We start from the raw sequence: 27,864 nt of genomic DNA on the forward strand, positions 1-27,864 counted from the left end.
ACCCAAATAGGGATTTTTGGAAGAACCATCCTCAGCAGAAGCCCATAGTGAGGTCACCATCAGTATAAGTCCTGAGCACACAGCAGCAGAAGGAGGAGAGTGTGAGGTCACTGTCCGTATAACCCATGAGCCCACATCTTTGGCAGGAGGAGGGATGTGAGGTCACGTCACCGATGGAACCCCGTGGCCGTGGGGTCGGTGCAGAGCGGCCACGTGCATCACTGGGGCCTCATGGGGGACGGGAGCTGCCCGGCGGCGTGCCTGCGAGGCCGAAGGAGCAGCCCCTCCATCCCTGGCTGGAGCAGTCAGGGTGGGGGTGTCTCGGGGGCACGGCAGGGATGTGCCTGGGCACGGCGCCAGGAGGAAACCACAGACTTCCTGCCCGGGCGCTGCGGGGGGAGCACGGGGAGCGCTGCGAGGCCACGTGGGCTGTGGGTTGTGCACCTGCAGGCTCCAGCTCCCGATCCGCCCGCGGGGAATAACGGCCCCTCGGTGACACGCTGAGAGTCAGGGACACGTCTGAGCCTCTGGGCTGCATGTCTGCTGCCAGGGCAGGGACGTGTCCCAGCTCCAGCTGCTGCGAGGGACCGACCATGGGCTCTGTGGGGAGGCCTGGACATGCCAGCACTGCTGGGATGGAGCTCTTGCCGTGGCCAAGGCCTTTTCCCGGCTGCTGCTCCCAGCACAGAGGGGTCTGTAGCAGGGGCAGGGGTGGTTTCCTCCCCATCCTGACACAGACCCCTGTACAGTCCCAGCTCCGTGGCTCCCACAGCTCGGGGAGGGCTGGACACTTGCCTCTTGGGTTCATGGATGAGGCCAGTGGAAGAGATGCTCAGTGCTCCCGGTCCCCACAGCGAGGTGCAAGGAGTGACCGACTCATATTCCCTCCACACCCAGCTTGTCCCATGACAATCCGCCACCACAGCGACCGTGATACGCGCAGTGGGACATGTATGTCCTTCATATATGGTCATGAACGGCGCTGGAGAAGTTCATTGGAGGGCTGGGCTGTGTCGGAGGGGAGATAGCTCCCGATAATGTCTAAAAAGGTGCTGCTGCTTCGATTGGCTCCTCCTGCAGCTGGGTCGGCATCTGCAGAGATATATTACCCTCCCATCATCATTGTCCCCATGAGTCCCCAGGAGCCGTGACAGGGAATAGGGTGCAGCAAAGCCGTGCCAGCAGAGCAGGAGTCTAAGGATGGGAATAGAGGGATCCATCTCCCGTCTGGTGCTGGGGCTGCTCCTCTGGCTGCAGCTCTGCAGAGGTAAGTGCTGGCTCCCTTTTAGTGAGCACCAGTGGGGTCATCGGGATATCTCTGGGAATGCGATTTCCTTGTAGGCGCCACTGAGGTGAGGGTCAGAGGGCACTCAGGTCTATGGACCTCGTGCCTTTTCCTGCATCCATCTGGGTGGGAGAGGGTATCTCCACTTCTAGGGCTCCAGTGTTTAGGTCAGGCCATTTCTGGCTGCATTTATAGACACCCCATCCCGGGGTATTCGTTTGGGATCGCCTGTTCCCCAGTGCTGTTCCTCTGGAGTTGGTGGTGGCTCAGCTGATGACAACAGCACTCAGCAGAACCCAGGGCTCAGCAAACCTGCAGAGCGCCCCAGAGGGTTTGTGTGCTGCTATCTGCCCCCATGTTCTGGGGGACCCTAACGCCAGGAGGGCAGTTGTGCCCCACACAGAGAAGGGGACTGGGGCATCTGCACATGGAAATGTCCTTCTTGGGGCCCCAGCAGTGATGCCAGTGGCAAGAAGGGGACATGGGTTGGCCGATGCTCAGGATTGTGTTGGTGCTCCCTTGGGACATGGAAAGCCCTGGGGTGGTAGGTTTTTGTGGTGCCAGGGCAGGTAGTGTTCTAGCGGAGCTTCAGGCCTGGGGACACGGTGCTGTTAAGGGGTGCTGGTCTGGGGAGGAGCAGGTGCCCTGTGCAGGGCCTGGGGGTACAGTTTTTGGGTGGGCATGGGCAGGGGGCCTTTGGGGTGGGAGGAGGTGCTGAGGGCTGTGGGGCAGCAAATGGCCCCGTGGGTCTGGAGTTAGCACCCCCAGCCTGCACAGCCCACGGGGAGTGCAGGGACACTCACACTCCCCTAGGGAAAGCCCAGAGGGGAGAGGGCTCCCACCCTGGTGGCCGTGGCTTGGCCCAGGCAGGGGGGACCCCAGACCTGCAGTCTGGGGCTCAGTGTTCTCCTGACCAGTCCCATGTCAGTGTTTGAAGGGGCTGCAGAGGTGAGGCTGGGCACGGCGGTGGGCGCTGTGCTGGGAGAGTGGAGGTGAAACACCAGGGCCAGTGGGGGACCGTGTGTGATGACTCCTGGGACCTGGATGATGCTGCAGTGGTTTGTAAGCAGCTGGGCTGTGGGTCTGCTCTTGAAGCTCCTCGGAACGGACACTTTGGGGCTGGATCTGGCCCCATTTGGATGGATGATGTTGATTGTCACGGCAATGAGTCTGCCCTGTCTAACTGTACACACCTCGGATGGGGTAAAACCAACTGTGATCATTCTGAGGATGCTGGAGTGATATGTTCAGGTAAGGAGCCAACCCGTTCTGCACCTTTGGGACCGGGACAGGGGAAGGGACCTGTCTGTGCCCTCTGGGAGCCATGAACGGATGCCAGAGCAGGGTGCGGTGTAACTGGTGCACTGCCAAGCTGGGGCTGTCATTGCTGGTGTCCCTGGTGTCTGAGGAAAGACCAGTGGGATCCCACCCTGGGCGTCCACCCACTGCCAGGCCCCAGGATGGCCCAGCCCACCCTCAGTCAGAGCCTGGGTCTGGGAGATGAATCCCCCTTCATGACCCGCATTTTCTGTTGGTTCTCATCTTTTTTTAATGCTTAGAGGAGGGGTGCCAGGGGGATGGGACCAGTCTTTTTTTTCAGTGGTGTCCAGTGACAGGACAAGAGAGATCAGGCACAAACTTGACCATGGGAAGTTCCATCTTAACATGAGGAGGAACTTCTTTACTCTGAGGGTGGCAGAGCACTGGCAGGGGCTGCCCAGAGAGGTGGTGGAGTCTCCCAAACTGGAGACATTCCAAACCCACCTGGACGCCATCCTGTGCAACTGCTGTTGGTGCCCCTGCTCTGGCAGGGGGTAGGACTTGGTGAGCTTCAGAGAGCCCTTCCCAACCTGACCATTCTGTGATTCTCCTCCAATTCAGCCAGGACCTTTCTGGCATTGCCGAGGGCTAGGTTCCCCTGTGCCAGGTGCACCAAAAGCTGCTCAGACGGCCACCCACAGCCCAAGGGAAGGGCACAGAGTGGCCAGGGGGTTTCGGGTTGTGCCTTCCGGCAGACAGAAGTTCCTCAGGCAAAGCAAAGGGGCTGCTCAAAGGGGAAAAGCGCTGGCCTTGGGCAGAGGAGCAGGGTGGCACACAGCAACCCGTTCCTCTCCCAGGGTCACCCTGCAAGAGCCAGCCCATGGGGACATGGCGCTGTGCAGGCAGTGCTGACCCACCTGCCCCAGGCCCGGGCTGCCCTGTGTCACAGGGGCTTTGCCGGCACATTCTGGCGCTGCTCAGTGCCCGTCCTTGCAATGGGAGTTGGTGTCAGCCCAGGGCTGCTCCTCCCCGCTCTCCTACCCTCTGCCTGCCCGTTAATGGCCACATTTGTGCTCCTGGCCCTAACTGAGGCAGGTGCCAGAGTCAGGGGCTGGCACGGACTCCGACTGCTGATGTAGCCATGCCACACTTGTACCATGTGACATGTCCCATCTAACAGCAGTGTCCCAACAGCCTGAGACCACCCTGAGAGAAGGGTGTGTTTCGTGCGATTCCAAGGGATTCCTCAGCCTGGCCCTGAGCTTGATGGGCAGAGCAGGCTGCAGCAGCTGACAGGATCTGGGCCCATCTCCCTGGGCCCCAACGTGCTCTGGGTGCTGCCTGGGAGCTCAAGGTCTCCAAAATGGCAGGAGTTTGTCTGAGCAGTGCCTACAGCTGGGGGTTGGGAGAGAAGCAAGACTGCAAGTGCTGTGCTGATGTCTGAGGAGCGGCAGGGTGTCCCTGGGGTATTTGTGCCAGCAGAACCCACTGGGAGCTGCTGAGAGGCTTGTGGGGCTGTTTGCCTGTGGCCACCTCAGAAATCAGGTGGGACATGGGCCCGTGAATCCCAGAGGGCTCTGGGAACTCGCAGGAGTCTTTGATTTCTCCAGGATTTGTCCAGCTGGTTGGAGGGGACAACCCCTGCTCAGGACGAGTGGAGATCCGTCACAGGAACGAGTGGAAAACTGTCTGTGACTCAGACTTTGGTCCCAAAGCCGCCGATGTGGTCTGCAGGGATCTACAGTGTGGCACAGCCCTATCTGTCCATGGGGCAGCTCACTTTGGAGAAGGGGTTGGTCCCATGTGGGACAGGGAGCTCCAATGTGTGGGGAATGAATCCTCCCTCATGTTCTGCCCCAAGGGGTCCCCCAGAGACCAGCCCTGCACCCACATGAACGCCGCTGGTGTCACCTGCACACGTAAGGACTCACGTTGGAGTGTTAAACACCAAGGGGCGTGCTGGGGATGGGGGAGAAGGGCAGCGACCGTGCTGTGCTGGGCATGAGGAGAGAAGGGGTGATGTGGTTGTCTGCAGCCAAAAAAATCATGCAGAGGGAGAAGGATGACGGGGTCCTCTCCATTTGGCCTCTCTTCCAGCTCCTGAGAGAGTGAGAACACAAGTCCACCCTCTCTCATCCTTCTCTGTCCCTGAGTTCACAGGGTTCAGGCTGGTGAACGGCAACACGGCATGTGAGGGGAGGGTGGAGGTCCAGGTGCTGGGGACCTGGGGCACCTTCTGCGCCTCCCACTGGGATCTCTTGGATGCCCACGTTCTCTGTCGTCACCTCGACTGTGGATTCGCTGAGTCTGTTCCCAGAGGAGGGCATTTTGGGAGAGGCACTGGCCCCATCTGGAGAGACTCATTCCACTGTGACGGGACTGAATCCCACCTGGGCAAGTGCTCAGTGACCTCACTGGGGATGTCACCGTGCTCCCATGGGAACGCCGCTGCTGTCATATGCTCAGGTGAGTGCTGGGAAAACACTCAATTAACTCCATTTTTTCCTTGTGTGCTACATGGTCTCCCAAAGCAGGGGGCCCTGTGGCAGTGCAAGGCGTCACCAGGGGACATCTGGAGCACTTTTCCTGCTCAGACTGAATACTCCGCTGTGGGAGAGCAGAGGACTGAACAGGGGCCGGTGTCTTTCCCCCTCGGGGCAGCAGCTCTGGCCCTGGGGCCACCGCCAGGCCCAGGCTCCTTTACCTTCCCACAGTGGGATGGGCTAGGGACGTGGCTGTGGGGCTTTTCTCCATCCCTCTGCCTGCAGGCAGCCCTGTCCCACCCCACAGAGAGTCCCACAGAGCCCAATCCCACAGCAGAGGTGCTGCCTGGGGGCCACCAGGAGCAGCATCAGACCTGGGGGTGAGCTGCAGAGTGGGGCTGGCTTCTGGTCAGCACAGGACCCAAATTTTCCCCATTTGATGGCAAAGGCCCACCTTGCTCTGGCTCCCAGTCCCCCATCCCAAGGGATGCAGGATGGCAGAGACACATCTGTCATGTGTCTCAGCAGTGGCCACTCCTGGCTGCTGCTCCCTCCTGCGGGAGCTGCCCCAACTGCCTTGGCAGGGACGTGGTCTGTGACTCTGCCCCACCAAGAACAAAGCTGGCGTCTCACTCGGGAAGGCTCAGGGACTGGGAAAGCACCCCATGGACCCCGGGACAAGGAGGTCCCTGCTGGGGGCTGGAGGCAGGCAGGCGAGATCCCAGGCACTTCTGCAAGGGTGCCAGAGCCTGGAGACATGCTGCAGGCTGCCAGGCTCCCTGATGCAACCAAGGACTGGGGCATGGCTGCTCTCCCCAGGCCCAGCTCACTTTGCATCCTTGCGGCTGGTGGGTGGAGGCAGCCGGTGTGATGGGCAAGTGGAGATCTTCCAGCACGGGACGTGGGGCAGAGTCCTGGATGACCAGTGGGATCTGAAGGAGGCCAGCGTGGTGTGCCGGCAGCTGCAGTGTGGAGAGGGAGAGACAGCCTACAACCCCCCAAAGCCTCAGCGAGGGACGGGTCCCATGGGGCTTCGAGGGGTCCGGTGCGCAGGGCATGAGGCCAACCTGACCCTCTGCAACACCTCCCTGCCTGAGAGTGCACTGGACGCAGGGATTGCCGAGGACGTGGGGGTCATTTGCTGGGGTGAGTGGCACTGCAGACCCCTCCCCCCCAGGCTCTGGGCCTGGTGGGCAGCCAGCCCGTGAAGGCAGCTGGGGTTTCCTCCTGCTGCAGGGAGCCGGCGGGTGCGGCTGGTGAACGGGCCTGGGCGCTGCGCTGGGAGAGTGGAGGTCTACTACCAGGGACGCTGGGGGACCGTCTGCGATGATGACTGGGACCTGTCCGACGCTGCCGTTGTTTGCCACCAGCTGGGCTGTGGAGGGGCGGTGGAGGTGGTTGGCTCCACTAGGTTTGGGAAAGGCTCCGGTCAGATCTGGCTGGATGGAGTGAACTGCTCCGGGGCCGAAGCTGCTCTCTGGGACTGCCCGGCAGAGTCCTGGGGGCAGCACGACTGCGGGCACAAAGAGGACGCAGGAGTCGTCTGCTCAGGTCTGTGCCAGGGGCTGCGGTGGGAGCCCAGTGCCCAGGCAGGCTGGGACGAGGGGAGGGCCGGCAATGGCCGAGGCTGTTACTGGCCACCTCTGAGCCCCTGACAAAGCCCATCCTGGGGACACCCACCCACAGGTCACTTCAGTCCCTTCGGGGATCCCTGGGGAGCTCAGCTGTCCCTGATGGTTTGCAGGGAGGGCAGGGTTGTCTGTCCATCAGGGACATTTCTCTGCCCGTGGGTGCAAGAGGGACTTGCTGGCCGTTCCTTTGCCTGGCTGAGGGTGTGGGTTGTGCAGAGGCGTCCCTGCTGCCACAGCCCCACACCAGCCTGTTCCCCCTCGGTTCCTTTCCTCCCAGAGTTCGTGGCCCTGAGGCTGGAGAACAGCAACAACTGCTCCGGGCGCCTGCAGGTTTTCTACAATGGGACGTGGGGGAGCGTTTGCTCCAACTCAATGACTCGCAAAACGATGTCGCTGGCATGCAAGGAGCTGGGCTGCGGGGACATACAGACCCTGGAAACACAACTGTCCCCCGGCAGGCTGTCTGGCCCTGCCTGGCTGGATCATGTGGAGTGTGGGGAGAGAAACAGCTCCTTCTGGCAGTGTCTGTCTGATCCCTGGAACCCACAGTCATGTGATGACCTGCAAGATGAGACCCACATCACCTGCAATGGTAATTCTGCGCTACCCGGGCACTAGCATCTCCCCAGCTCCTGCTCCTTGCTGGGCACGGTCAAACGCAGAGACAGGCTCTGCCGGGGCTTTTCCTTTCCATGCCAGACACTTCTGCTGCTGGTAGCAAAAATGGGACTTCAGCCCTCAGAGCCCCACACATTCACCAGCAGGGGAATTGCCAGCCGGGCTCCCAGCTTTGCCTGGGCAGGGAAGAGGTTTTTGGAGGCAAGGTCTCAGAAGGGAACAGCCAGGGCTCCCAGCAGTGTCCCTTCCATGGACACCCTGCTGCTGCTGTGAAGTCCAGGGTCCCTTTGGGGCTGAGCAGTCAGGGTCCCTCACACTGCATGTCCCCTGAGTGACCGGGGTTCAGGTGCTGCCGTGAGTGAGGTGGCACGAGCAGAGCACAGCCCCGCTCTCTGCTGCACCATGCCCTGCAGCAGCCCCTTCACCGCAGCATTTCCTTCTGCAGGGCGTCAGCCAGAATTGCCCCTGGCCCCAACGGCTGCGTGCCCCAGCACCACGAGCTGCACAGGTAGCTGCTCCTCCGCCTGCCCCTCTCGCCTGGCAGGGCTCTGCCTGCTGTCCCGCTGCCCTGGGAGCTCTCTGCCTTCTCCAGACAGGGAGAAGATTCGTGCCGTGGGAGGCGAGAACGGGTGCTCTGGCAGAGTGGAGGTCTGGCACCGTGGTTCCTGGGGGACGGTGTGTGACGACTGGTGGGACATGCGGGATGCCGAGGTGGCATGCAGGCAGCTGGGCTGTGGCCCTGCAGTGTCTGCCCTGCGCGAGGCTGCATTTGGGGAGGGGACCGGCCCCATCTGGCTGGAGCAGGTGGAGTGCCGGGGGACAGAGCCGTCTCTGCAGGACTGCTGGGCCCGGCATGGGGACAGCGGTGCCTGCCGCCATAAGGAGGACGCTGCTGTGCGCTGCTCAGGTGAGCGGCAGGGCTTGTGCCCCTCACAAGGGTATCAGCAAGGAGCCGTTTCCCCCATTCGGTCCTGTCATGGCTCCAGAGGTCCTGAGAGCAAGGCCATCGCTGCAGAGCACGGGAGCCTTTTGCCAAGTGGGCAGCAGCTTCTGTGGGGCTGGATGTCCTCCAGCTTCTGCCCGCAGGGCCCTGCAGCCCCCAGGGCCATCACTGGGCTGCCTGCTCTGTCCTGCCCTGCGGCCAGAGTAGGGCCGTGGGCTCCTTCGTGGCCACCCTCACAAGCGGAGCAGGAGGGGCAGTTTGGGTGGGATGTGTCAGGGATGTCTGCACATGCACACATGTGCACACACACACACACGCACACTATGTGACAGAGAGGAGGCTCCCTGGTACCTGCACACCCACCCATCAGCCCTATTCTCCTTCCTTGCAGATGCACCCAGGACGGCAGCACCAACCCCTCGAGCAGGTAACCTGTTCTCCCCACTGGCGATGGGTCTTCTTGGGGCCATGCTGTGACCCACAGCCGGATGGAAGGGGCTCATTGCTGGGGTATGAATCTCCCAGGAGGAGGCACCAGGGTAGCGGTGGGCGGACAGTTTGGGAGGGCTGTCATTTACCCAGTTAGGATGGAGCGTCCCCATCCCTCATCCCCTGGAGTCCCCTAGTCAAGATGCAGTGAGGATCAGGACTGGGCTGTCCCGGCCCCTCACCTCTCCCAGGCCTGGTACTGCCCTTTTTGTTTTCCTGCCATGCAGATCCCACCCGGGGCCGTCTGAGTGGCAGCAGGAGATTCTCATTGCCCGTCATCATCTGCATCATCCTGGGAGCCCTTCTCTGCCTGCTCCTGGCCCTCCTGGCCGGGCAAGTGCGACGCGCCAGGGCTGGGCGAAGAGGTGGGTCCCTTCCAGGGGAAGATGCCTCCTGGCAAGGCCAGGGCTGGTGTGGGCTGTCAGTGAGTGGTAGAGGCAGAGCTGGGGGAATAGGTGTTTCCTACCTGCAGAATGCCATCCTCTCTCTGACCACCCCTGGGCCAGCTCTGCCTCTGTCCGCAGGCTCTGAGAGAGCTCAGGAGCCCTTCCCTGAGGCTGTGTACGAGGAGATCGGTTACAGCCCAGCATGGGAGAAGCAGGCAAGGTTCAGCGGCTCAGGTTGGTGCGCGTCCCTCATTGAGGACACATCTACAGTGCCTTTCCCCTGGTCCCCACCCAGGGTTGACACTCCCTGCAGCCCCCTGGCCAAAGGTCCCTGCAGCTCTGGGGCTGTGGGGTGTGTGGGGAGAGCAGACAGGTCCTAGTCCCAGAAGAGAAGCTTTCTCCCCACCAGCTCTGCCCGCCCCAGCTGGGGATGGCCCCTCTCTGCCTGCCCCGGCACCCTGGGGGACACATGAGGGGTGAGGGAAGGGGCTGTCCCAGGGCAGCTCTGGGAGGCCCTTTGAGAAGGGGTTAGTCCCAGGGGAGCAGGGTGAGTCCTGAGCCCTTTTCCCCATGCAGCCGTGGTTCTGGGGGTCCCCCATCCCCAGCACCACTGGCCACAAGCCATGTCAGCAGAGTGCACTCCCATAACACCCACTGTGCCTCTCTCCAGGCGCCTCTTCAGAGGGGTCCCTGACCAAGCTGCAGTCCTACCCCGGGGACAGCAAGGAGGAGGATGGTCCGGGGCCAGCCCCAGGTAATGTGGAGCAGGAAGGGGTGGATCTCTCCTCCCTGAAGACATGTGATGGACAGCAGTGTCACTGGGTGTCAGCATCAGAGTTGGAGAGGACATGGGGGGGTCTTCTGTGGGGCTGCCAACACCAATGTCTGAGCCCCATGTCCCTGCGTATCCTCCCATCCTCTGCTCTGCAGATGTATCTTCTCTCTGTCACCAGCTCCCCTCTCCTTTCAGACGTCCCTGTCCTGGCCGGAGGTGACCCAGCGGATGGCTATGATGATGCCAGGGAGGTTTCTGACCCGGGGGAAGATCCTGCCCCTGGGCAGGAAGACTGGGAAATGCCCAGGGTGCCAGAGGAAGGAGCAGGGCCCAAGGATGCACCCGGAGGTGAGAGGGGGAGATAGCGCTGCCAGTTCCTGGGGTGCCATCCCTGGTGCTGGATGAATCGCTGCCATACTGAGAGCCCGACCTGCTGGGACGGGGCCACCTGCCCCAGGAGTTTTCCTTGGGGGAAGTAACGGTGAGAGAGGGAGCTGAACATCTCCGGACTGGTGAGAAGGGAGGAAGGAGATGTAGAGTCCAGAAGGGGCACCCCATGGGGTGAACATGCAGTAGCATGCCTTGCTGCTTGCAGACGCAGCCCTGCGCTCCCAGAGAAGTGCTGGGGCCCCTGGAGCTAAGGGGGATGTCTGTTCCCTGTCCCTAGAGAGCACGGGCTACGATGATGCTGAAGAGGTGTCTCTGGCGCATCTCCCTGAGGACACAGAGGCTGTGAGACCGGATCTCAGTGCACAGCAGTCCCTGAGCCCCGGGCCAGGAGAGCACATCCCTGCCATGCAGCGGGGTGCAGCCGGGAGAGAGGAGAGGTCTGTGCAGCTGGGAGAGCCGTGAGCACCAGGGAACCGTCTCCCTTTTTCATGGGCAACAGAAACTGCTGGGCGGTTGCTCTATTTTTAATCCCCTGTTTTTATACTGTGCCTGTGTATTTGGTCTTATTAAAAGCCTTTGAGTCTTCGAGCCAGAGCTCTTCTTGCCTGCCCAGGAGTTGTAGTGTCTCCCTGAGGCCAACTAGGGGGAACAGAGAAGGAAAACATGGGAGTGGGGAAGAGACATGTCTTGGGGACAGCAGGCTGTGAGAGCCCATGGTCCCTTGGAAATGTTTCTGCTGACAGAGACATTTCCACCCTGCCAGTCACACTTTCCAGCAAAAAGGATTCTCTGCAAAGTCCTGTGATACACCCAGTGCGAGCGCCCATCTCCTCACCCCGGGGTTCCCCAGTTGTCCTTTCCTGCAGCTTTGCCTGGGCCACGCTGGTCCCATGTATGCAGTGACCATATGTGTCACCCATCGCCGAGGGGGTCTCGCCCTGGGAACGCTGCTCTCCCATGGGCTTTCCACAGCCGCGCTCTGCCCAGCGTGGGGTACCAGTGCAGAGGGTTGGGGTCTCACCCTCCCGTCTCTCAGGCAGGTCTGTGGGAGCTGCAGGAGCAGGCACAGACCCAGGGCACAGTGACAATCCCGCTTTGCCACAAAGACCGGACCCAGCCTGCAGGGCCAGACTGTTCAGGCCCCAAAATGCCATGAAACGGGCTCTTTCTGCTCAGGTGTTCTGCCCCCTCACACATCTCTATTAGGAGGAGGAGGAGGAGGAGGCAAAGCTCTGCCAGGTGCCAGAGTCAGGGAGAACTGTCACAGCTGTGGGAGGGAAGGGCTGGTGGGGAGGTGGCCTGGGAAGGACAATAGGCTCTTCTCTATGGTTGCCATCTGGGGCAGCTTGAGTTTACAGGTCAGTGTCCATCCTGGCACCCATCATCTCATGTTCAGAAGATTTTCCCACCTCTCTTCTTCTTTGCTTCACTTTTATACCTCATTTGTCTGAATTTGGGCCCACTGTTCCTGGGGACTGGGCACCCTGCAGTGAAAGGCCATTTCTCACATGGTTTGGTTGCAGGTAGTTTTGGTGGGGAAACAGTGGGGACACCATCTCCTGGTCCATCTGCCTGTGCACAGCTGTGGACAGGCCTGTGTCTTGCTCTTCCCACTTGCATGGGGTGGATGGGGACCCCAAACGCCCCCTAGAACAAGAGGTGGGTTCTGGCCCCCCAGTTCCACCTCTGCAGGGCTGTGCCTGACCTCAGCAGCTCCGGGTGCCCTGAGCTGAGGCTCTGCTCAAGCCAGTGGTGATGGCAGAGGGAAGAGGACCTGGAGACAGGGTCAGGGTAAGAGGTGTCATCCCTCCAGCTGGGAGTCCCACAGGCCTGTCCAGGTTCATCCAGCTCAGACACCCCTACCTGCTGGCACAGAAGGGTGCTTCCCACTTGCTGTGGGATCTTCACCTGGAGACAGGGCAATCTCAGACCCTGGGAAGCCACCAGGGCAGCGTGGCTCTGCTTCCAAAGGACACCCAGGCTGGAGCAGCACCCTCACACCACATCTCTCAGTGCAGCCAGAAAGGATTCCTTGTGTGCTGCTGCTGATGTCTACCTCCTCCCTGAGGTCTCCTCACAGGCACTCTGCTGCCCAACCTTGTCCCAGGGTGGTGGGTGGGGTGGGTCTGTGGTGCAGGCAGTGACCTGAGCTCAGGTCCAGCACAGCCGCCTGCCTCTCTTCTGAGAGGGGGCTCAAAAGAGGCAGAGCCCTCCTCACCCCACAGCCAGGTCCTGGGTGGGCAGGGCAGCCCCACAGTGCCTGGAGAGGACCAGAGGCTCCAGCTCCAGCCTGTGCCCGCCTGAGGCTGGGGATTCAGAGAAGAACACCCTTGGAGATGCCGGGGATCAAACCCGGGACCTCCCACATGCACAGTGGGCGCTTGACCACTGAGCAACATCCCCTTGACACTTGCCAGTAGAAGAGACATTCTGCTCCCATGACGTGTCTATGACAAGGCAGCCCTGTTGTCCCCTGGGTGCCCGGGGACCCTCTGCACAAAACAGCACTTGGATCCTCCTGCGATGGGGGAAGGCCGGGCTGCCTCTCCACTGGGGCCTGATCCTGGCACAGGGCTGCACTGCAGAGCACTGCCCCTTCAGCGTCTCTGCAGGGTGATGGGGCAGAAGGAGGCTCTTGCTGCAGGCACTGCTCCCACGCTCTGGCCCACCCTGGGGTGTTTGGATGGAGAGGAACAAACCTCTTCCCTTGAGCCTCCTCTGCCACCCAGGACAACACAACTCTGTGCCACATCTGTCCCCAGCTCCACAGGAGGAGCAGTACAACAGGGTGAGGGACATGGCCTCCCTGGGGTGAGGTGCCCCCAGGCTCTTATGACACCCCAGGGTGTGTTGTGGGGGAGACACAGGCAGAAATCTCACAGACCCTCGTCCAGGTACTGGGCCTCCTCCTGTACCCTTCTGCCCCACAGCATCCCTGAAGGTGGGGTGAAGGGCAGGCTTCCATCTCCATGGGGCTGATGCCCAGAGGGGCACAGAGGTGTTTTATCAATCACTGCAGCAGGGGGGAAAAGGGGGCAAAGAAACTCTGCTCAGGATGGAGTGTGACTAAACATCACTGACGCCCATGCACTGCAGTGGGTGACCCTCAGCATGGCTTTGCCAACTGTCCTGGGCACATCAGAGGTGTGGCTGCAACACCCCCCCGCAGGAAGGATGCTGCCATTCAGGACTCGGTTCCAGGGAGTGCCCTTCCCTGGGACTGGGGGGATGGTGGCCTCTGGTCTGGGAACTGAAGACAAAATGAAGGAGGTGCACGAGGAGGGGAGCAGAGTGTGCACCATCAAGCGTGACAAAGAGGAGAGGAAAAGGGTTTTTGCAGAGACCCTACAGAGGAGAGATCCCCATCTCTGTGGAGCAGGGAAGGGGGGACAGCTGGACACCACCCCAAGGCAGCACTAAATGGAGAGTCCTGCCCAGAAGGAGGCTGGGGACTTGTGGCCCTGGAGGAAGGCTCCTTCTGAGCCGCAGATGCACAGCTCCAGGGCAGCGCCGGTGCTGTGGCAAGAGGTGAGGGAGCAAGCATGGCTGGGGCAGGCTGGAAGAAGGCAGAGGGAAAAATGTAAGGGGGAAAGTCCTTGCTGAAGCCCGGGGTTGAACCAGGGACCTTTAGATCTTCAGTCTAACGCTCTCCCAGCTGAGCTACTTCAGCCCTGCCCCAGCAGCCACTGTGCCACCTGGGCCAGGGGCCAGGCTGACACACACGAGGAGTGCTCCTCTGGGAAGTTGCCAGGGAGAAGCTGTGCCCAGCCCCGGACAGAGGGGACCTGGCCCCTCCCTGCCTCCAAGGCCAGGGGGGCTCCAGGTTTGGGTGGAGGCCAGCTTACACTGGGCATGCCCAGATGTGTGTGGGCCTTGTACAAGCCTGACAGGAGTGAAGGTGTTTGGCAGACCAGGCTTGTGCCACTGCAAAGGTTGAGGGTTGAGAAAGCATAGGGCTGGTAGAAAACCATCTGCCAGTTCCCTCAGGACCCACAGATGAATCTCATTGGCTCCCATGTATTTGTGCAGCTTCACGTTCCTCAGATGGTCTTGAACCTGGTCTGCTCCTACAGTGGCCAGTTCCTCACTCTCCCAGTCTCTGCCTTTGCCTTTTGTGACTTGGGTGGTGTGGCTGGAGCCCCTGCCAGTGAACACCGAGGTAAAAACTTTATTGAGTACTTCAGCCTCCTCCATGTCCCAGGTTACTACCAGGTCCTCCATTTCCTTCCTGAGGGGGGGCACATTTTCTATCATCTTCCTTTTGTCATTGATATATCAATAGAAGCTTTTCTTGTTGTCCGTGACACCCCTGGCCAGATTTAACTCCGTGTTTTATCCATGTTTTAGCTTTCCTAACCTGATCCCTGGCTGCTCGGACAATTTCTCTGTATTCCTCCCAGGCTACCTGCCCTTGCTTCCACCCTCTGTAGGCTTCCTTTTTCTCTTTGAGATTGCCCAGGAGCTCCTTGTTCACCCATGCAGATCTCCTGGCATTTTTGCCCAACTTCCTCTTTGTTGGGATGCATCTCTCCTGAGCTTGGAGGAGGTGATCCTTGAATATTAGCCAGCTGTCTTGGGCTCCTCTTCCCTCCGGGGCTTTATCCCATGCTACTCTGCCAAGCAGATCCCTGAAGAGGCACAAGTCTGCTCTCCTGAAGTCCAGGGTAGTGAGCTTACTGTGCGCCCTCCTCGCTGCCCTAAGGCTCTTCAACTCCACCATCTCTTGATCACTGCAGCCACGGCTGCCCTTGAGCTTCACATTCCCCACCAGCCCCTCCATGTTGGTGAGAACAAGGTCCAGCGTGGTCCCTTTCCTCATTGGCTCCTCTGTCACTTGGAGAAGGAAGTTGTCATCGACGCATTGCAGGAACCTTCTGGATTGCTTATGCCCTGCTGTATTCTCCCTCCCACAGATATCAGGGTGACTGAAGTCCCCCATGAGGACCAGGGCTTGTGAATGTGAGGCTGCTCCAATCTGCCTATAGAGGGCCTCATCTGCACAGTCTTCCTGGTGGGGTGGCTTGTGTCAGACTGAAATGTCACCTGTCCCTGCCCTCCCTTTAATCCTGACCCACAAGCTCTTGATCCGCTCCTTATCCATCCCCAGGTGGAGCTCCATGCCCTCCAGCTGGTCTTCCCCTTCTCTGACAGATGGACCCCATCAGGCCCCAGGGGACCCGGTTTCTCAAAGTGAGTCTCATGGTCGAAGCAGCCAAACCCCTGGCTGTGGCACCAGTCCTGTAGCCATTTATTGACTGGCCAGCTTTGACTGGACCTTTTAAACCCTTCTCTTTGACTGGGAGGATGGATGAAACAACCACCTGCACCCCAGAGTCCCTGACCGCTGCTCCCATGGCTCTATAGTCTTTCTTCATCATCTTCAGGCTGCTGCCGGCTGCATCACTGGTGCCCACGCGAAACAGCAGCAGCAGATAACAGCCAGAGGACTGCTCTCAGCGCCATCCCTGATACGAGCCCCCGCTAAGCAGCACACCTCTCCAGAGGGTGCGTCAGGTCAGCGAATGGGTGCCTCCGTGCCTCTCAGAAGAGTGTCACCTACTGCTATCACCCGTCGCCTTTTCTGAGTTGCAGTGGTTGTTACACGGGGAGCAGATCGGGTGGCCTTACTCAGCTCCAGCGCCTCTCCTGATGCAGTGGGTTTTTCCTCTTCACTCTGCAGAGCAGTGAAGCGGTTCTGCAAGGGCACCTCAGGTTTTGGGGGAAGTCTCTTCCTCCTGCTGGTCTTTGCAGTAACAAGCTTCCATTCCCCTGTGTCACTGGTGCCCCTCCCTTCTGTGTGTGCCAGAGAGGGAATTTTTGGCTGTTTGGCCGTGGGCTGTGGGTCCACTTCAGGCTGTGCTTCTAACGAGCTTTCTCCTTCTCAGCCTCCCGGATACACTAAGGTAAACCAAAGAAAAGCACTACCCAACAAAACCCCAGCTTCCCTGAGGCAGGAGTCTGAGCAGGAGAGCTTGAGGATCTGGGGGATTTCACAGAAGTACTGGTCCACAGCATTGCCGTTGCAGAGAGGTATTGAAAATGTATGTGCAGTGTGCAGCAGAGCATTGAGAAACCCACTGCCCCAGGCAGCTGCTGCCATGTGGACACAAGCTCTGCTGCCCAGGAGGGTCCCATAGTGCAGGGGTTTGCAGATGGCCACGTAGCGGTCACAGGCCATGACAGTGAGAATGAAATACTCTGCTACAACTAGAAAGAGAATCTAAAAAAATGTGAGCAGCCCATCCCAAGTAGGACATGGCCCTGGTGTCCCAGAGGGAATTGGCCATTGATTTTAGGACAGTAGTGGAGATGCAGCCCAGGTTGAGGAAGGAGAGGTTGAGGAGGAAGAAGTACATGGGGGTGTGGAGACAGTGGTCTCAGGCTATAGCAGTGATGATGAGGCCGTTGCCCAGGAGGGCAGCCAGGTAGATGCCCAGGAAGAGCCAGAAGTGCAAGAGCTGCAGCACTGAAGCCCCCACATAGGACTGGGACCCCCCGGTGACCCATGATCTACAGGAGCACTTCTGGAGCAGGAGCTGGTCACCAGACAGGCTGTGTCAAAGCATCACAGTGGAGACAACTGGTTTCTCTTCCTTGGGTAGGAAAGGAAGCCTGGGCAATGGCACCCCAGCTCTCCTACATGAGAGGAGATCACTCTCATCCCTGCCTCCACCCGCAAAGGAGCCACCTGTACCCTACCCTGCAGGGAATTAAACAGGAGTTGGTGTAGGTGCTGCAGAGTCTACTTGAAATGGATCCTTTATCCCTGATGCATTGGGATGAGTGCAGGTTTGGCTATTCAAAGTAGAGCACTTCATTAACTGTGTCTCTTTGCTTCCTCCTGTGAATTGAGGGAGTTTGTGAATTCACCGTGTGACTCATAGTAGGCAAAAAAAGGGAAAACTGAGAGAGTCCGAGCAGGGAGCGTTGTGGTGGGCCTTGGGATCTGTGCTTGACAGAAAAACATTTTTTTCCATTGGTCTAAGGCTGTCCATTTGGAGGCACTCAGGAACAGCATCTGTCATGGATTGCCGACCTCACTTAATCTGTAATCAGAAAAAAAAGAAAAGAACTAGAAAAAGAACAAGTGCTTTGTTATTGTTATTTATTATTCAACTCTTCACTTTGAGTGGGCTCTTGAAATCTCACTAATCAACCACATGAGAACTGAGGACTTGAGGCAAACTCTGCCCCAAGACTTGGCTTGTTAGGGCTTTTTGGGTGTTTATGAGCCCTCTGGTGTCAAATGTTTGAACTGCAATTATTGAAAAATGGAACAAGCTTCTGTGGAAGTACAGAGTCAGCAGCAAACCTTCAAGTTTCTGAGCATGTCAGCAGGTCCCACTGAGGGCCATCACTGAAAAGAGCATGGAGGGCATGGCCTGACAAGGAGACCATCGCTGGGGGCTGGTGAAACAGGCAGTCAGAGGCACCGGTTACAGGTGGAAAATTAAATGCTGAAGTGGCTCTGAAAGACCTTGATGTGTTTCACCAAGCGGGATGCCCAAGCCTGGTTGATGATCTTTAAGCCTGCTTGTGAGGATTTGCTAAAGCCATCAGCCATCACCTTGTTACTGACTGACATCCCCTGACCCACCTTCCCAGACACACTGCATTGGCTTTACGTGGCAGAGTTTTGGTAGGGGGGCACTCCAGGGTGGCGTCTGTGAGCAGATGCCAGAAGCTGCCCCCACGGTGGGCAGAGCCAGTTCCAGGCAGCTATGAGACAGACCCACCGCTGGCCGAAGCTGAGCAAATCAGTAACAGTGGTAGAGCCTCTTTGATAACACATTTAAAAAGGAGTAAAAAATGGCTGCGCAGCAGCAGCTGAGAGAGGGGAATGAGAATATGTGAGACAAACAACTCTGCAGTCACCAAGGTCAGTGAAGAAGGAGGAGGAGGAGGTGCTCCAGGTGCCATAGCAGAGATTCCTCTGCAGCCCGTGGGGAAGACCATGGTGAGGCAGGCTGACCCCTGCAGCCCATGGAGGCTGTGTATCCAGAGTGGAGCACGTGGAGGATGGCATAGCAGAGCAGGTGGATGTGCCCTGAAGGAAGCTGCAACGCTGTGGAGAGCCCACACTGCAGGAGGCTTCTGGAAGGAAGCAGAGGAAGAGCATGAGGAGGAACGAGTGGCACAAACAAAGCGATACAAAACGAACACAATCCCTATTCCCCACTCTCCTGCATCACTCTGGGAGAGGATGTAGAGCAGTCAGGAGCAAGGCTGATGCTGGGAAGAAGGGAGGGGTGGAGGGAATGTGTTTTTAGATGTTGTTCTTCTGTCTCATTATCCTCCTCTGTTTGAATGGCAATAAATTACGAGTCTGTTTTGCCTGTGATGGTAACTGGTGAGCGATCTCCCTGTCCTTATCTCAACCCATGAGCTTTTCATTTTATTTTCTCCCCGTCCTGCTGAGGAGGGGCAGTGATAGAACAGCTCGGTGGGCACCTTGCAGCCAGTCAAGCCCTACCCAAGGCCAATCACTGCTGCTCAGAGCCACTCACTCTTCAGACAGGATCTTGAGCTTTCTGGATCTTCCTGGTGCTTATTACTATCTCCCTGGCTCCCTCCACAGCTCATGGGGATCTTTCCTGTTCTTTAACAGCGACTTTATGACCATCTTTTATGAAAGAGTTGTCTTTTTAGGATATTCTGTGCAGAAAGAATAGTCACAGAAAAGCACCACATATGTCAAAACAAATGCCGAGTGAAGTGCCAGAAAAAGCCTCCTGAGCTTCCCGCATGGCTGTGGCTTCTTGGCAAGCAGTCTGTCCTGAGAAGGGGCTCCAGCCCTGGGGCTCCCCCCCTGGGAAGCGCAGTAGTGCAGTCTGGATCAGTCCATGGCAGATGGTGGGGCTGTGTTTCCACCCCTGGGGCAGTCGATTCCAGGCGTACGGGGTACTCCTCCAGGTGAAAGCAAACTCTGGCCTGCACTCTGCTGCCAAAGAGACCAAGAAAGAAACTCAGTGGTATCAATTGTTGCATACCCCTTGGCTGCCTTTGACTCCAGTTCCTACTGGAATTCTATCCTGTCTGGTGTGGCAGCACTCAGTGGTAGTGTGACTTTGTTCAGGCCACAAAAGTCCATGGTTAGCCTCCACTCTTGGTTCGATCTTTGCAGTGGCCATTTGGGACTATTAAAGGGTGAGCAAGTCTTGCTGATCACTCCATGGCTCTCCAGTGGCTGGATCAGCTTACAGAGGGGACCAGGGAGTTTCAGCTGGTGCGATGTTGTTCCCTGTGGACTGTCATGGCACCTGACTATAGCCAATAAAAACAAACAAACAAATAAATAAATAAATAGCAAATGGATTGCCTTTTGTCTTTTGGGGTTTTTTTTTTTTGCACTTCTTGTACCAAAACTTCTAGTCTCTGGGTAGGTTCACCATCCCAGTTCCTCATGTCCTTCCCCTGGTCACGCAGATAGAACCACAGGGTGGCACAGTGTGTGTGTGCCACCAGTACCCTCTCCCTTGAGCAGAAAAAGGCTGACTCTTAATAGCTGAGATGTTGGTCAGTATGAGAGAGGAAGACATCCTTTTTTAAGTGCTGGGGCAATTGTTGGGACAGTTTCTCCACAGCTGAGACGCAGGCCTGTAGGGAGCAAGCGAGAGTCTCTTTCGATTCCTGCAGCTGGCTGGGCAGTCCCTCCACAGCTGGTGCCTCCGCGTCTGTCCAGCTCACTATAGACAAGGTGCTGGCATGTGCACAACGGCCTTATCCCTGGCAAGGACACCCCAAGCTGCTGGGCATCCTCACCATCTCATTCTGACTAGTGGCCCCAGTGTCCCAGCATCGGAGCAACCAGCTGACAATTTGCTCTCCTGGATGATGGCTGAAATCCATTTGCACACCTCGCAAGTTGGCCTCGGCTTCTGTTGTTCCTTCTCGGCTAGAGGGGAGACTGATCTGGCTGAGGGCTGCGTCTCTGGTTCAGCCTCAGTGTCTGTTTGCACGTCTTGAGATCCAGAGCCCCTCTCTTCCCCTTGAGGTGCTGAGCAGTGCTGAAGAGAGCTCAGTAGGCGCAGGCCAGGCCCCAGCACGGCGCGACAAGCTGTGGCTCTTTGGCACAGCCAGGGCCAGGGCACCCTTTGTTCTGGGTTGAAGTCCCAGACCATCAAAGGTGACCACCATTCTTGCCACCCATAACCACACTGCCTCGAGGCCTGCCTGATATTCCCAAGTACGTGGTTAACCTTAGAAAAAGGGGAGAGAGTATTCTTGAGAAGTACCACCAGCAGCATTTTGGCTACCCAAGGGTGTTCAAGATATTGAAGACACCTATTGCAATGATAGAGAAAACATCTGCCACGCAGAAGATGGTGAGGGTGCCATGCTGTGTGTCCTCCCCCAAAAACCTCTTAGAGGACAAAAGGTGAAAGTGTAATTGTTAATTGTCTCCATGAGATGGTTCCCAAAGTAGAGAAATGGCATCAGTGCAGAGCTCAAATACCACATTAAACTTCAGGAGAGTCCTTTTACAGTAAATGTCCCAGAGAACACACCACCAAGCGCTGCAGAGCACAGCAAAGGGCAAAAGCCAAAACCAGCCTTTAACATCCACAACACAAAAGGGATCGTGGCACAGAGCAGATAAACGAACGTCGAGTACAGATAGGTCAATATCGTGACCAGCAGCCGTTACACAGATATAACAATTAAAAGTTCCCTCTAATACGCTGGGGTCATATCTCTTGTTAATTCCATCCCAGCCCAAAGCAGGACAGCAGGACAGAGACCCCCTGCTGAGTCCTGTCCTTCCCCCCACCCTCCACAGGCACTAAGGGACACTGGGAACTGGAGGATATGGGGAGATGGGAAGCAAAACCTAACTGTGGGGGAAACAGGACCTTCACTCTCTGTCTGCCTCCACTGATGTGCGTCCTTTGAGATGTCCTTAAACCAACAGATGGGATCTTCCTGAACAGCACCTTTAAGGTTAAGTGCCCATCAAATGCGTTTGCTCCTCATTTGCATTGACCTCAAAGGCAGCCCTGACCTCTCCTAAGTCAATATTCCTCAATTATGACAGTGCGCACAGTTCAGCAGTTATTTTCAACATAACTTCAAAAAACAAAGAACATCAAAGCATATTTAAAGATGATAAATAAGTCAACACTCGGTCACTTCGCTCTCTAATAAGTAACACACAAAGCAGAAGCAGTCAAAATGAAAACCTTCCAGGTGACTGCCTGCTCTTTGGGCAATTTCCAAAGCAAATATTCAAGTCAGTTCCCTGAAATCTTTTCACAGCTGATCCACAACAGATCTCTTATTGATACTTAGTCTCCCGTAAAGATAGAACCATACGCATAAGCCTCAAAAATGACATAGAAAGTCATGGAAGAACCTGAGCCATTCACAGGTCTCTTGAACCACTTGTCAATGTATTTTTATTTCTTTGAAGCCCTGACAGGAGCCTGTGTCATCACGGGAACAAAACCAGTGATGCTTTGGATTCACTGAAACTCAGGCAAACCTCCCACTGACCTCAAAACCTAAACCAGATTTTTACTACCAGCCTTTGATTCGCAGCTTGTGTCTCATAAAAATAAATTAGCCTCACTCCCTCACAGACAGAGGACTCAAATAGAGCACTCTTTTACTTTCAGACCTGTGACAGGGACTGCTGGATGGTTTTGGAAGGACAGTTGGGAAGCACAGCGCGGTAGCTTGAATTACTGTGGCACATAACACTCGGAAGATGAGTTTGCAGAGGAACATGTCCGCCTTACAAAGTATCCATGGATGTGCTGTCATAATGTTGATGTCCCATGAACTCAGTAGGGGCCCGGAGCCCAATGCCTTCAATGCTGCTGTGGCTCAGTGCAGCTGGTGGATTTGATGGTCATTCCATGACGTTACTTCTGACCATCAGCTACACAAAGAGGCAAGTGAATACATGCTGCATCTCCTGACTGAGACCTTTACTGGCCTCCCAGTGCTAGCTCACAGCACCAGGAAAAATGCTGGTCTTCTTGGGATGCAAAAATCCATAAATATCTGTCCTTTTGTCTCTCTCTCCTTCCAGTTGTGTGCATCTACAGGAGGCACAGCAGGGGTGCCTGAACTTGTTGATCCAAAATACGCCCATCTTCATTAGGAGGATGTCCCTGCTGACAGAGGCACCAGCTATTCCCTCTGCTGTTTGGGGCAGTTGCATCCTTGAAGGGAGCAGTGATGGCCGATCCCGTCATAGTCACAACTGGGAAGAACGGTGCATAGACACCGCACTGCTGGAGAAGGTCTTGCTTGGCTTATGCGAGCCAGGCCAACAGCTTCACCCAGTGGCCCACCCCACTGAGAGGGGAGAGCTGAACCACTTGTGTACAACCGCACACTGCCCCTGCCCCACACTGGCCAGAGGGTGCTGTGCAGGGCCCCCAGGATGGTGATGTGTGGGCCAGGGGTGCTGTGAAGGAAACCCCCCTGGAAAGCTGGGGAAAGCTGCAGGGCAGGCAGGGGGGAGAGGGAAAGGGAGGCAGTGCCCTGGGGAGACAGCTCCAGCCCCCAGGCTGCTCTAAGCCCCACTTCTGCAGGACTCCCCTGCCGCCAGGCTTTCCCGAAGGACAGCGACACCCCGGGCGTCAGGTTGCTCCCCTGGGACTGCCCCCACCTCTGGGCTCCAGCCTGTCCCCAGGGCAGCGAGGGAGCCCCAGGCGTGCGGGGTGCCCCAGGACCTGCTTCTCCCCGGTACCCCCGGCACTGCTCTCCTCTGCGGGCTCTGCCCGCTGCCAGGGCTGGAGGGAGCCCCAGCATCCAGGATGCTTTATCCCCCCCAACTCTCCCCAGTTGTGCCCTATGGTGAAGCACCAAGCTTGCTGAAGGGGCTCCTGGTGCCATGGGCGCTGGGCAAACAGACCTTATCAGTGATGCTGTGGGGACAAACATCCCTCCTCTTGCCAGGAGAGCTCTGTCCCCACAATTAGCTGCGGGTGGCTGCCCGGGCACAAGGGCCTCCTTCATCGTGTTTCTCAGAACAGCCACATCCTTCTCAGTGATGGCAAAGGCCTGGGCCAAGGACGAGGGCATGGAAGGGACACTCTGTGGGGACAAGGGCCAAGAGCTGTGGCCAAGTCCCAGCCAGGGACAGGGCTGTAGGCAGAGCCTTGTTTTGGACGGGGCCACTGGGACCCACAGTGTGAGGGCAGTTCTGCAGAGTGGGACCCATGCTGTCTGGAGGGCACGGGATTTCCCCCTCTGTTCTGTGCTCTGGGGAGGTCGCGGCTGGGAACCGTACCAGTTTGGGGCCACAGTGCAAGGGGAATGGAGTGGGCTGGAGCTGGAAACTGACACCACCTTAGCACTTCCCCCCAGCTCAACCCTCGTCTCTGGGTTCCCAGCATTCACCAGTGCTCCCCATTGCCTCCAGGGACTGAAGATGCCAGTCATCCAGCTGTCCCCATTGCCCTTGCCCTCAGTTGTCCTCCGTAGGGTGTGCAGCTGTCAGGGGTGCACTGCCCTCACCACCCGCTGATGCCTGAGCAGTTCCCTGTGCAGCTGCCCCAGGCGGGAAGCTGGAGTGGTGCCGGGGAAGGTGGCTGGATCTGTGCCGGAGGCGGGGGTCACTCTGTACCAGGGCAGGGCTTGTTGCCAGGGCTGGTGTCTCTGCCAAGCCTGGCTTTGCCCTGGGGGCTCTCGGGGCTGGGAGGGGCAAGGAGGAGTCTGGGCAGGGATAAATCTGCCCCTCACCTTCTCCAGCTTCACCCAGGACTCACCACACCACAGAGGAAGATGAAGGTCGCAGTGCTCAGCGTCGCCCTCCTCTTCACCATCCTGCTGTGCACCCCGGACAATGCTGAGGTGAGTCCCCAATGCCATGTGGAGGGGCTCGAGGCTAAGGATGGGTCCTGGTGGCAGGACATCAGTTCTCCTTCAGAATAGCATTGGTGGTGAGCTTTGCCTCTCCCTTTCCCATGCAAGGAGCTCCTCCAGGCTCCCATGCACCTCCAGCCCAAAGCAATGCAGCTTTCTGCCTCCCGTAATTCCGTCTGTTGTCTCCGCTTCCCCTGCAATTAACCTTCTGGTGCCCAGAGCCTGAGTTCCTCAATGAGTGGTCGGACCTGTCCCCTCCCTGGGAGAGTCCACTACAAACTACTCTAAGGGCACCTGCCACTTTCTCATCTTGGTGCCCCCACATCTCCCCCTTTTGGGCCTCCGCATCCCATCCTTTTGTGACCCTCAGACATCACCTCCTTAGATCTCCTAAGTGTCCTTTCTAGAGTCCCCAAATCCTCTTCCTTTTATCATTCCCAATGACTTGCTTTCAGTCTTTCCCCTCGGTCTTTTGCCTTTCATCCTGTCCACTGTGGTAGTGTCCCCAGATCACCTTCCTTCAAACCCAACTCCCAAACACCATCCCGATCCCCTTTTTTTTGTCCTCAGCAGTCCTCTCTTTCTGCCCCCACCTACCACCTCGCTTGAACTCCCCATATCCCCTCTACTTCAAATCCTTTACCCCTCACTCGCATCCGACACAGTGCTGTCCATTCAACACCCCCAGCACAGTCCCTCTGGGGTCCACTAATTCACCCCAGTTCTCCGTCTTTGGGTCCTCCCCTCCCCCATCCTCTTGGGAGGCCCTGAATTCTCCACACTATCTTTATCTCCATCCCCACCCCTGGGCCCTCTGTGAACAGCTATCCCAGGTGTAACTTGGGAGGAAGGGATCTGGAAGGAGCAGAAAGGATTTCCCCTCTCAGAGAAGGAGGAAGCTATGGGCCTGGGGGGAGTGGGGAAACTCGTGCCCCACCCGCAGCCCCACCAAGGTCCAATCCAGACCACCCCTTTTCTCTCTTTCCCTAGGCACTCTTGGAAGGAAGTGGAAGTCTTAACCTTGATGTAAGTAGTGGGATGGACTGGGGGAATGGGAGGGCAATTTGGTCCTCCCATCCCTTGCTGGGACCGAGGACATCTAGTGACCAGTGAGGTCTCATGGTCTCTCTACAGGAGAAGGTACTCAAATCCCCGATAGGAAAGAGGTCTGAGGTGGGTACCAAAAATTCTACTTGCCCCCAACCCTCCCCTCCTATGACCACGACAATCCAGGGCATCCCAGTATACCCCTGTACACCCCACTGACACCCCAGAAAACACCTCTGCACCCCAGTCTTTTCCCAGGGCAGCCCCCTTCCCCAGGGTCCCCATTGCATTCCCATTCCTCCCATTACACCCCAGGATACCCCAGGATACTCCAGTACATGCACAGGCACCCAAGTGGGCCCCTTCCCCAGGACCCCCACTACTCTCTGTGCACCACCCTACAAACTCATGTACCCCATTCCTCCCCAGAAGCACCTTACCCAAGGATCCCATCACTTTCCCCTGTCTCCCAGTACACCCCAGTACACCCAAGGGTGTCCCTAACTCTCCCTTTCTCCCAGCCTCCTGTGGCTGAGCTGGCGGTGGACCTTGCGCGCCAGAAACGTGTGGCTGTCGGTGTTGATGTCTAGGTGAGCAGCATCAGGGTGTCTCCAGCCCCACAAAGGATGCTGAGCCCCGTGGGATCCCTGAGCCCTCTGGGTTGGGCAGAACTTGGCTAAGGGAGAGGGAAAGAGAGGGGACTCTCCATGGACCATGTCCCAGGGTGACTGGGACAGAGCTGCCCCCATGCCTTTCGTTGCACCCAGTGGGGCTCTACAGACCCAGAGGGTCACCATGCAGGCCAGGCAGGGTCTCTGGTGCCATACACACCCCAAGGATCACCGTGAGGGCTGTGCAGGGTTCTGGGAGATTTAGGGGCATTGCAGGGTAGAGACACACTGGGCGAGGGACTCTGGGTGCCATATGGTCTCAGGAGAGCCAAGTCGAGTCCTTGGTCTGTTGAGGGCTCCAATTCCCAGCTCCTTCCCCAGGGCTCTGCAGAGAGAGACAGTGGCAGACAAGGACACTCTCATGTTCCAGTTGACAATGGGGGTCTTGTTTGGGGCTCTGTCTTTCAGGACTGGAACTGGTGGTGACACCCTTGCCCTGTTCCCCTCCAGCAGCATGAGGAGATGATCATCCTGGATGACCCCACCTGATCCCCTTGGAGCCCTGGGCCATTCCTTTCTAATGATCAATAAACCCCTTCAGCAAAACTATGCTCTGCGTGTGTGTGTGTGTGTGTCCGTGTCCCCTCTCGCCTGCCAGTGCCCAGACGCCTGGGTCCTCTCTGGCTGTACCACGGCGATGAGCAGAGTGACTGAGGGAGTGTGGACACCTGGGGTGTCTCTGTAAAGGAGATCCCCATTCCCACCCATTGCGTAAGCCCCGAGAAGGGTAGATTAGGACAAACTGGAGTGGCCCCCCTTGAGGCTGGGAGAGGCGAAGGGCAGACGGCGCCAGCCCTCGAGGCAGCCGGTGCTTTGGAGGCACAATGGGAAAGTGGTTCTTACCGAGGCTGTAGTGAGCACCAAATGGCACCATTTGGTATTGGGGCAGGAGAGGAGCACGGGGACAGGCAGCCTGGGCCCCTGGGTCTTCTCCCTGCTGTGGGAGGGGGGTGGTTCCCTGCTCCATGGACTCAGCACTCCTGCATTCACAGGTCATTTCTGAGTCCCGTGATGGGCCCATGTGCCTGGAGCCCCAGCCCGCATTATTCTCCTGGGAACCCCCCATCACAGGCCAGGAAAGCAGGTCATGGGAATCAGATGCTGGAGAAGTGCTGGGTCCTGCACTTAGGTCACAACAACCCCATTCAACGCTACAGTTCTTGCAAAGTGTGGTTGGGAAGCTGCCTGGCCGAAAAGGACTTGGGGGTATGGGTCTACAGCCGGCTGTGTATGAGCCAGCAGCGTGCTCAGGTAGCCAAGAAGGCCAACAGCATCCTGGCTTGTATCATAAATAGTGTGGCCAGCAGCACTGGGGAAGTGATTGTTCCCCTGTTCTCGGCACTGCTGAGGCCTCACCTTGAGTAGTGTGTTCAGTTTCTGGCCCCTCACTACAGGAGGGACATTGAGGTACTGGAGGGTGTCTAGAGAAGGGCAATGAATCATAGAATCATAGAATCATAGAATGAGGTTGGAAGGGACCTTTAAGATCATCAAGTCCAACCATTAACCTACCCTGATAAAAACACCACCCCTTCTAAACCATGTCCCTAAGCACCTCATCTACCCTTTTCTTAAACACCTCCAGGGATGGTGAATCCACCACCTCTCTGGGCAGCTTATTCCAATGTTTAATAACCCTTTCAGTGAAAAAATGCTTCCTAATATCCAATCTAAACCTGCCCTGACATAACTTGAACTCATTTCCTCTTGTCCTATCACTTGTCGCCAGGGAGAAGAGGTCAGCTCCCATCTCTCTAAAACCTCCTTTCAGGTAGTTGTAGAGGGTGATAAGGTCTCCCCTCAGCCTCCTCTTCTCCAGGCTAAACAACCCCAGATCCCTCAGTCGTTCCTCATAAGGTTTGTCCTCCAGACCCTTCACCAGCTTTGTAGCCCTTCTCTGGACACGCTCCAACACCTCAATGTCCTTCTTGTAGTGAGGGGCCCAAAACTGAACACAGTACTCGAGGTGAGGCCTCACCAGTGCCGAGTACAGGGGGATGATTACTTCCCTAGTCCGGCTCACCACACTATTCCTGATGCAGGCCAGGATGGTGTTGGCCTTCTTGGC

At 57.5% G+C, this 27,864-nt stretch overlaps 1 protein-coding gene across 1 annotated transcript; it reads left to right on the plus strand.

Moving 5' to 3' along the window:
* Positions 1-1,037: 1,037 nt before the first annotated feature.
* LOC309683874 (antigen WC1.1-like) lies at positions 1,038-10,722 on the plus strand (the record flags this gene model as incomplete). The annotated part of the gene is made up of 12 exons (XM_082499864.1): positions 1,038-1,147; positions 2,223-2,536; positions 4,156-4,464; positions 4,706-5,011; positions 5,854-6,174; positions 6,265-6,579; positions 6,937-7,251; positions 7,870-8,184; positions 8,937-9,074; positions 9,234-9,329; positions 9,766-9,849; positions 10,538-10,722. The coding sequence occupies 12 exons, from the start codon at positions 1,038-1,040 to the stop codon at positions 10,720-10,722; spliced, it is 2,808 nt and encodes a 935-aa protein (XP_082355990.1).
* Positions 10,723-27,864: the final 17,142 nt, after the last annotated feature.

Source organism: Vanellus vanellus, assembly GCF_965231255.1.
Source record: "Vanellus vanellus genome assembly, contig: HAP1_SCAFFOLD_35, whole genome shotgun sequence".
NCBI classification, from domain to species: domain Eukaryota; kingdom Metazoa; phylum Chordata; class Aves; order Charadriiformes; family Charadriidae; genus Vanellus; species Vanellus vanellus.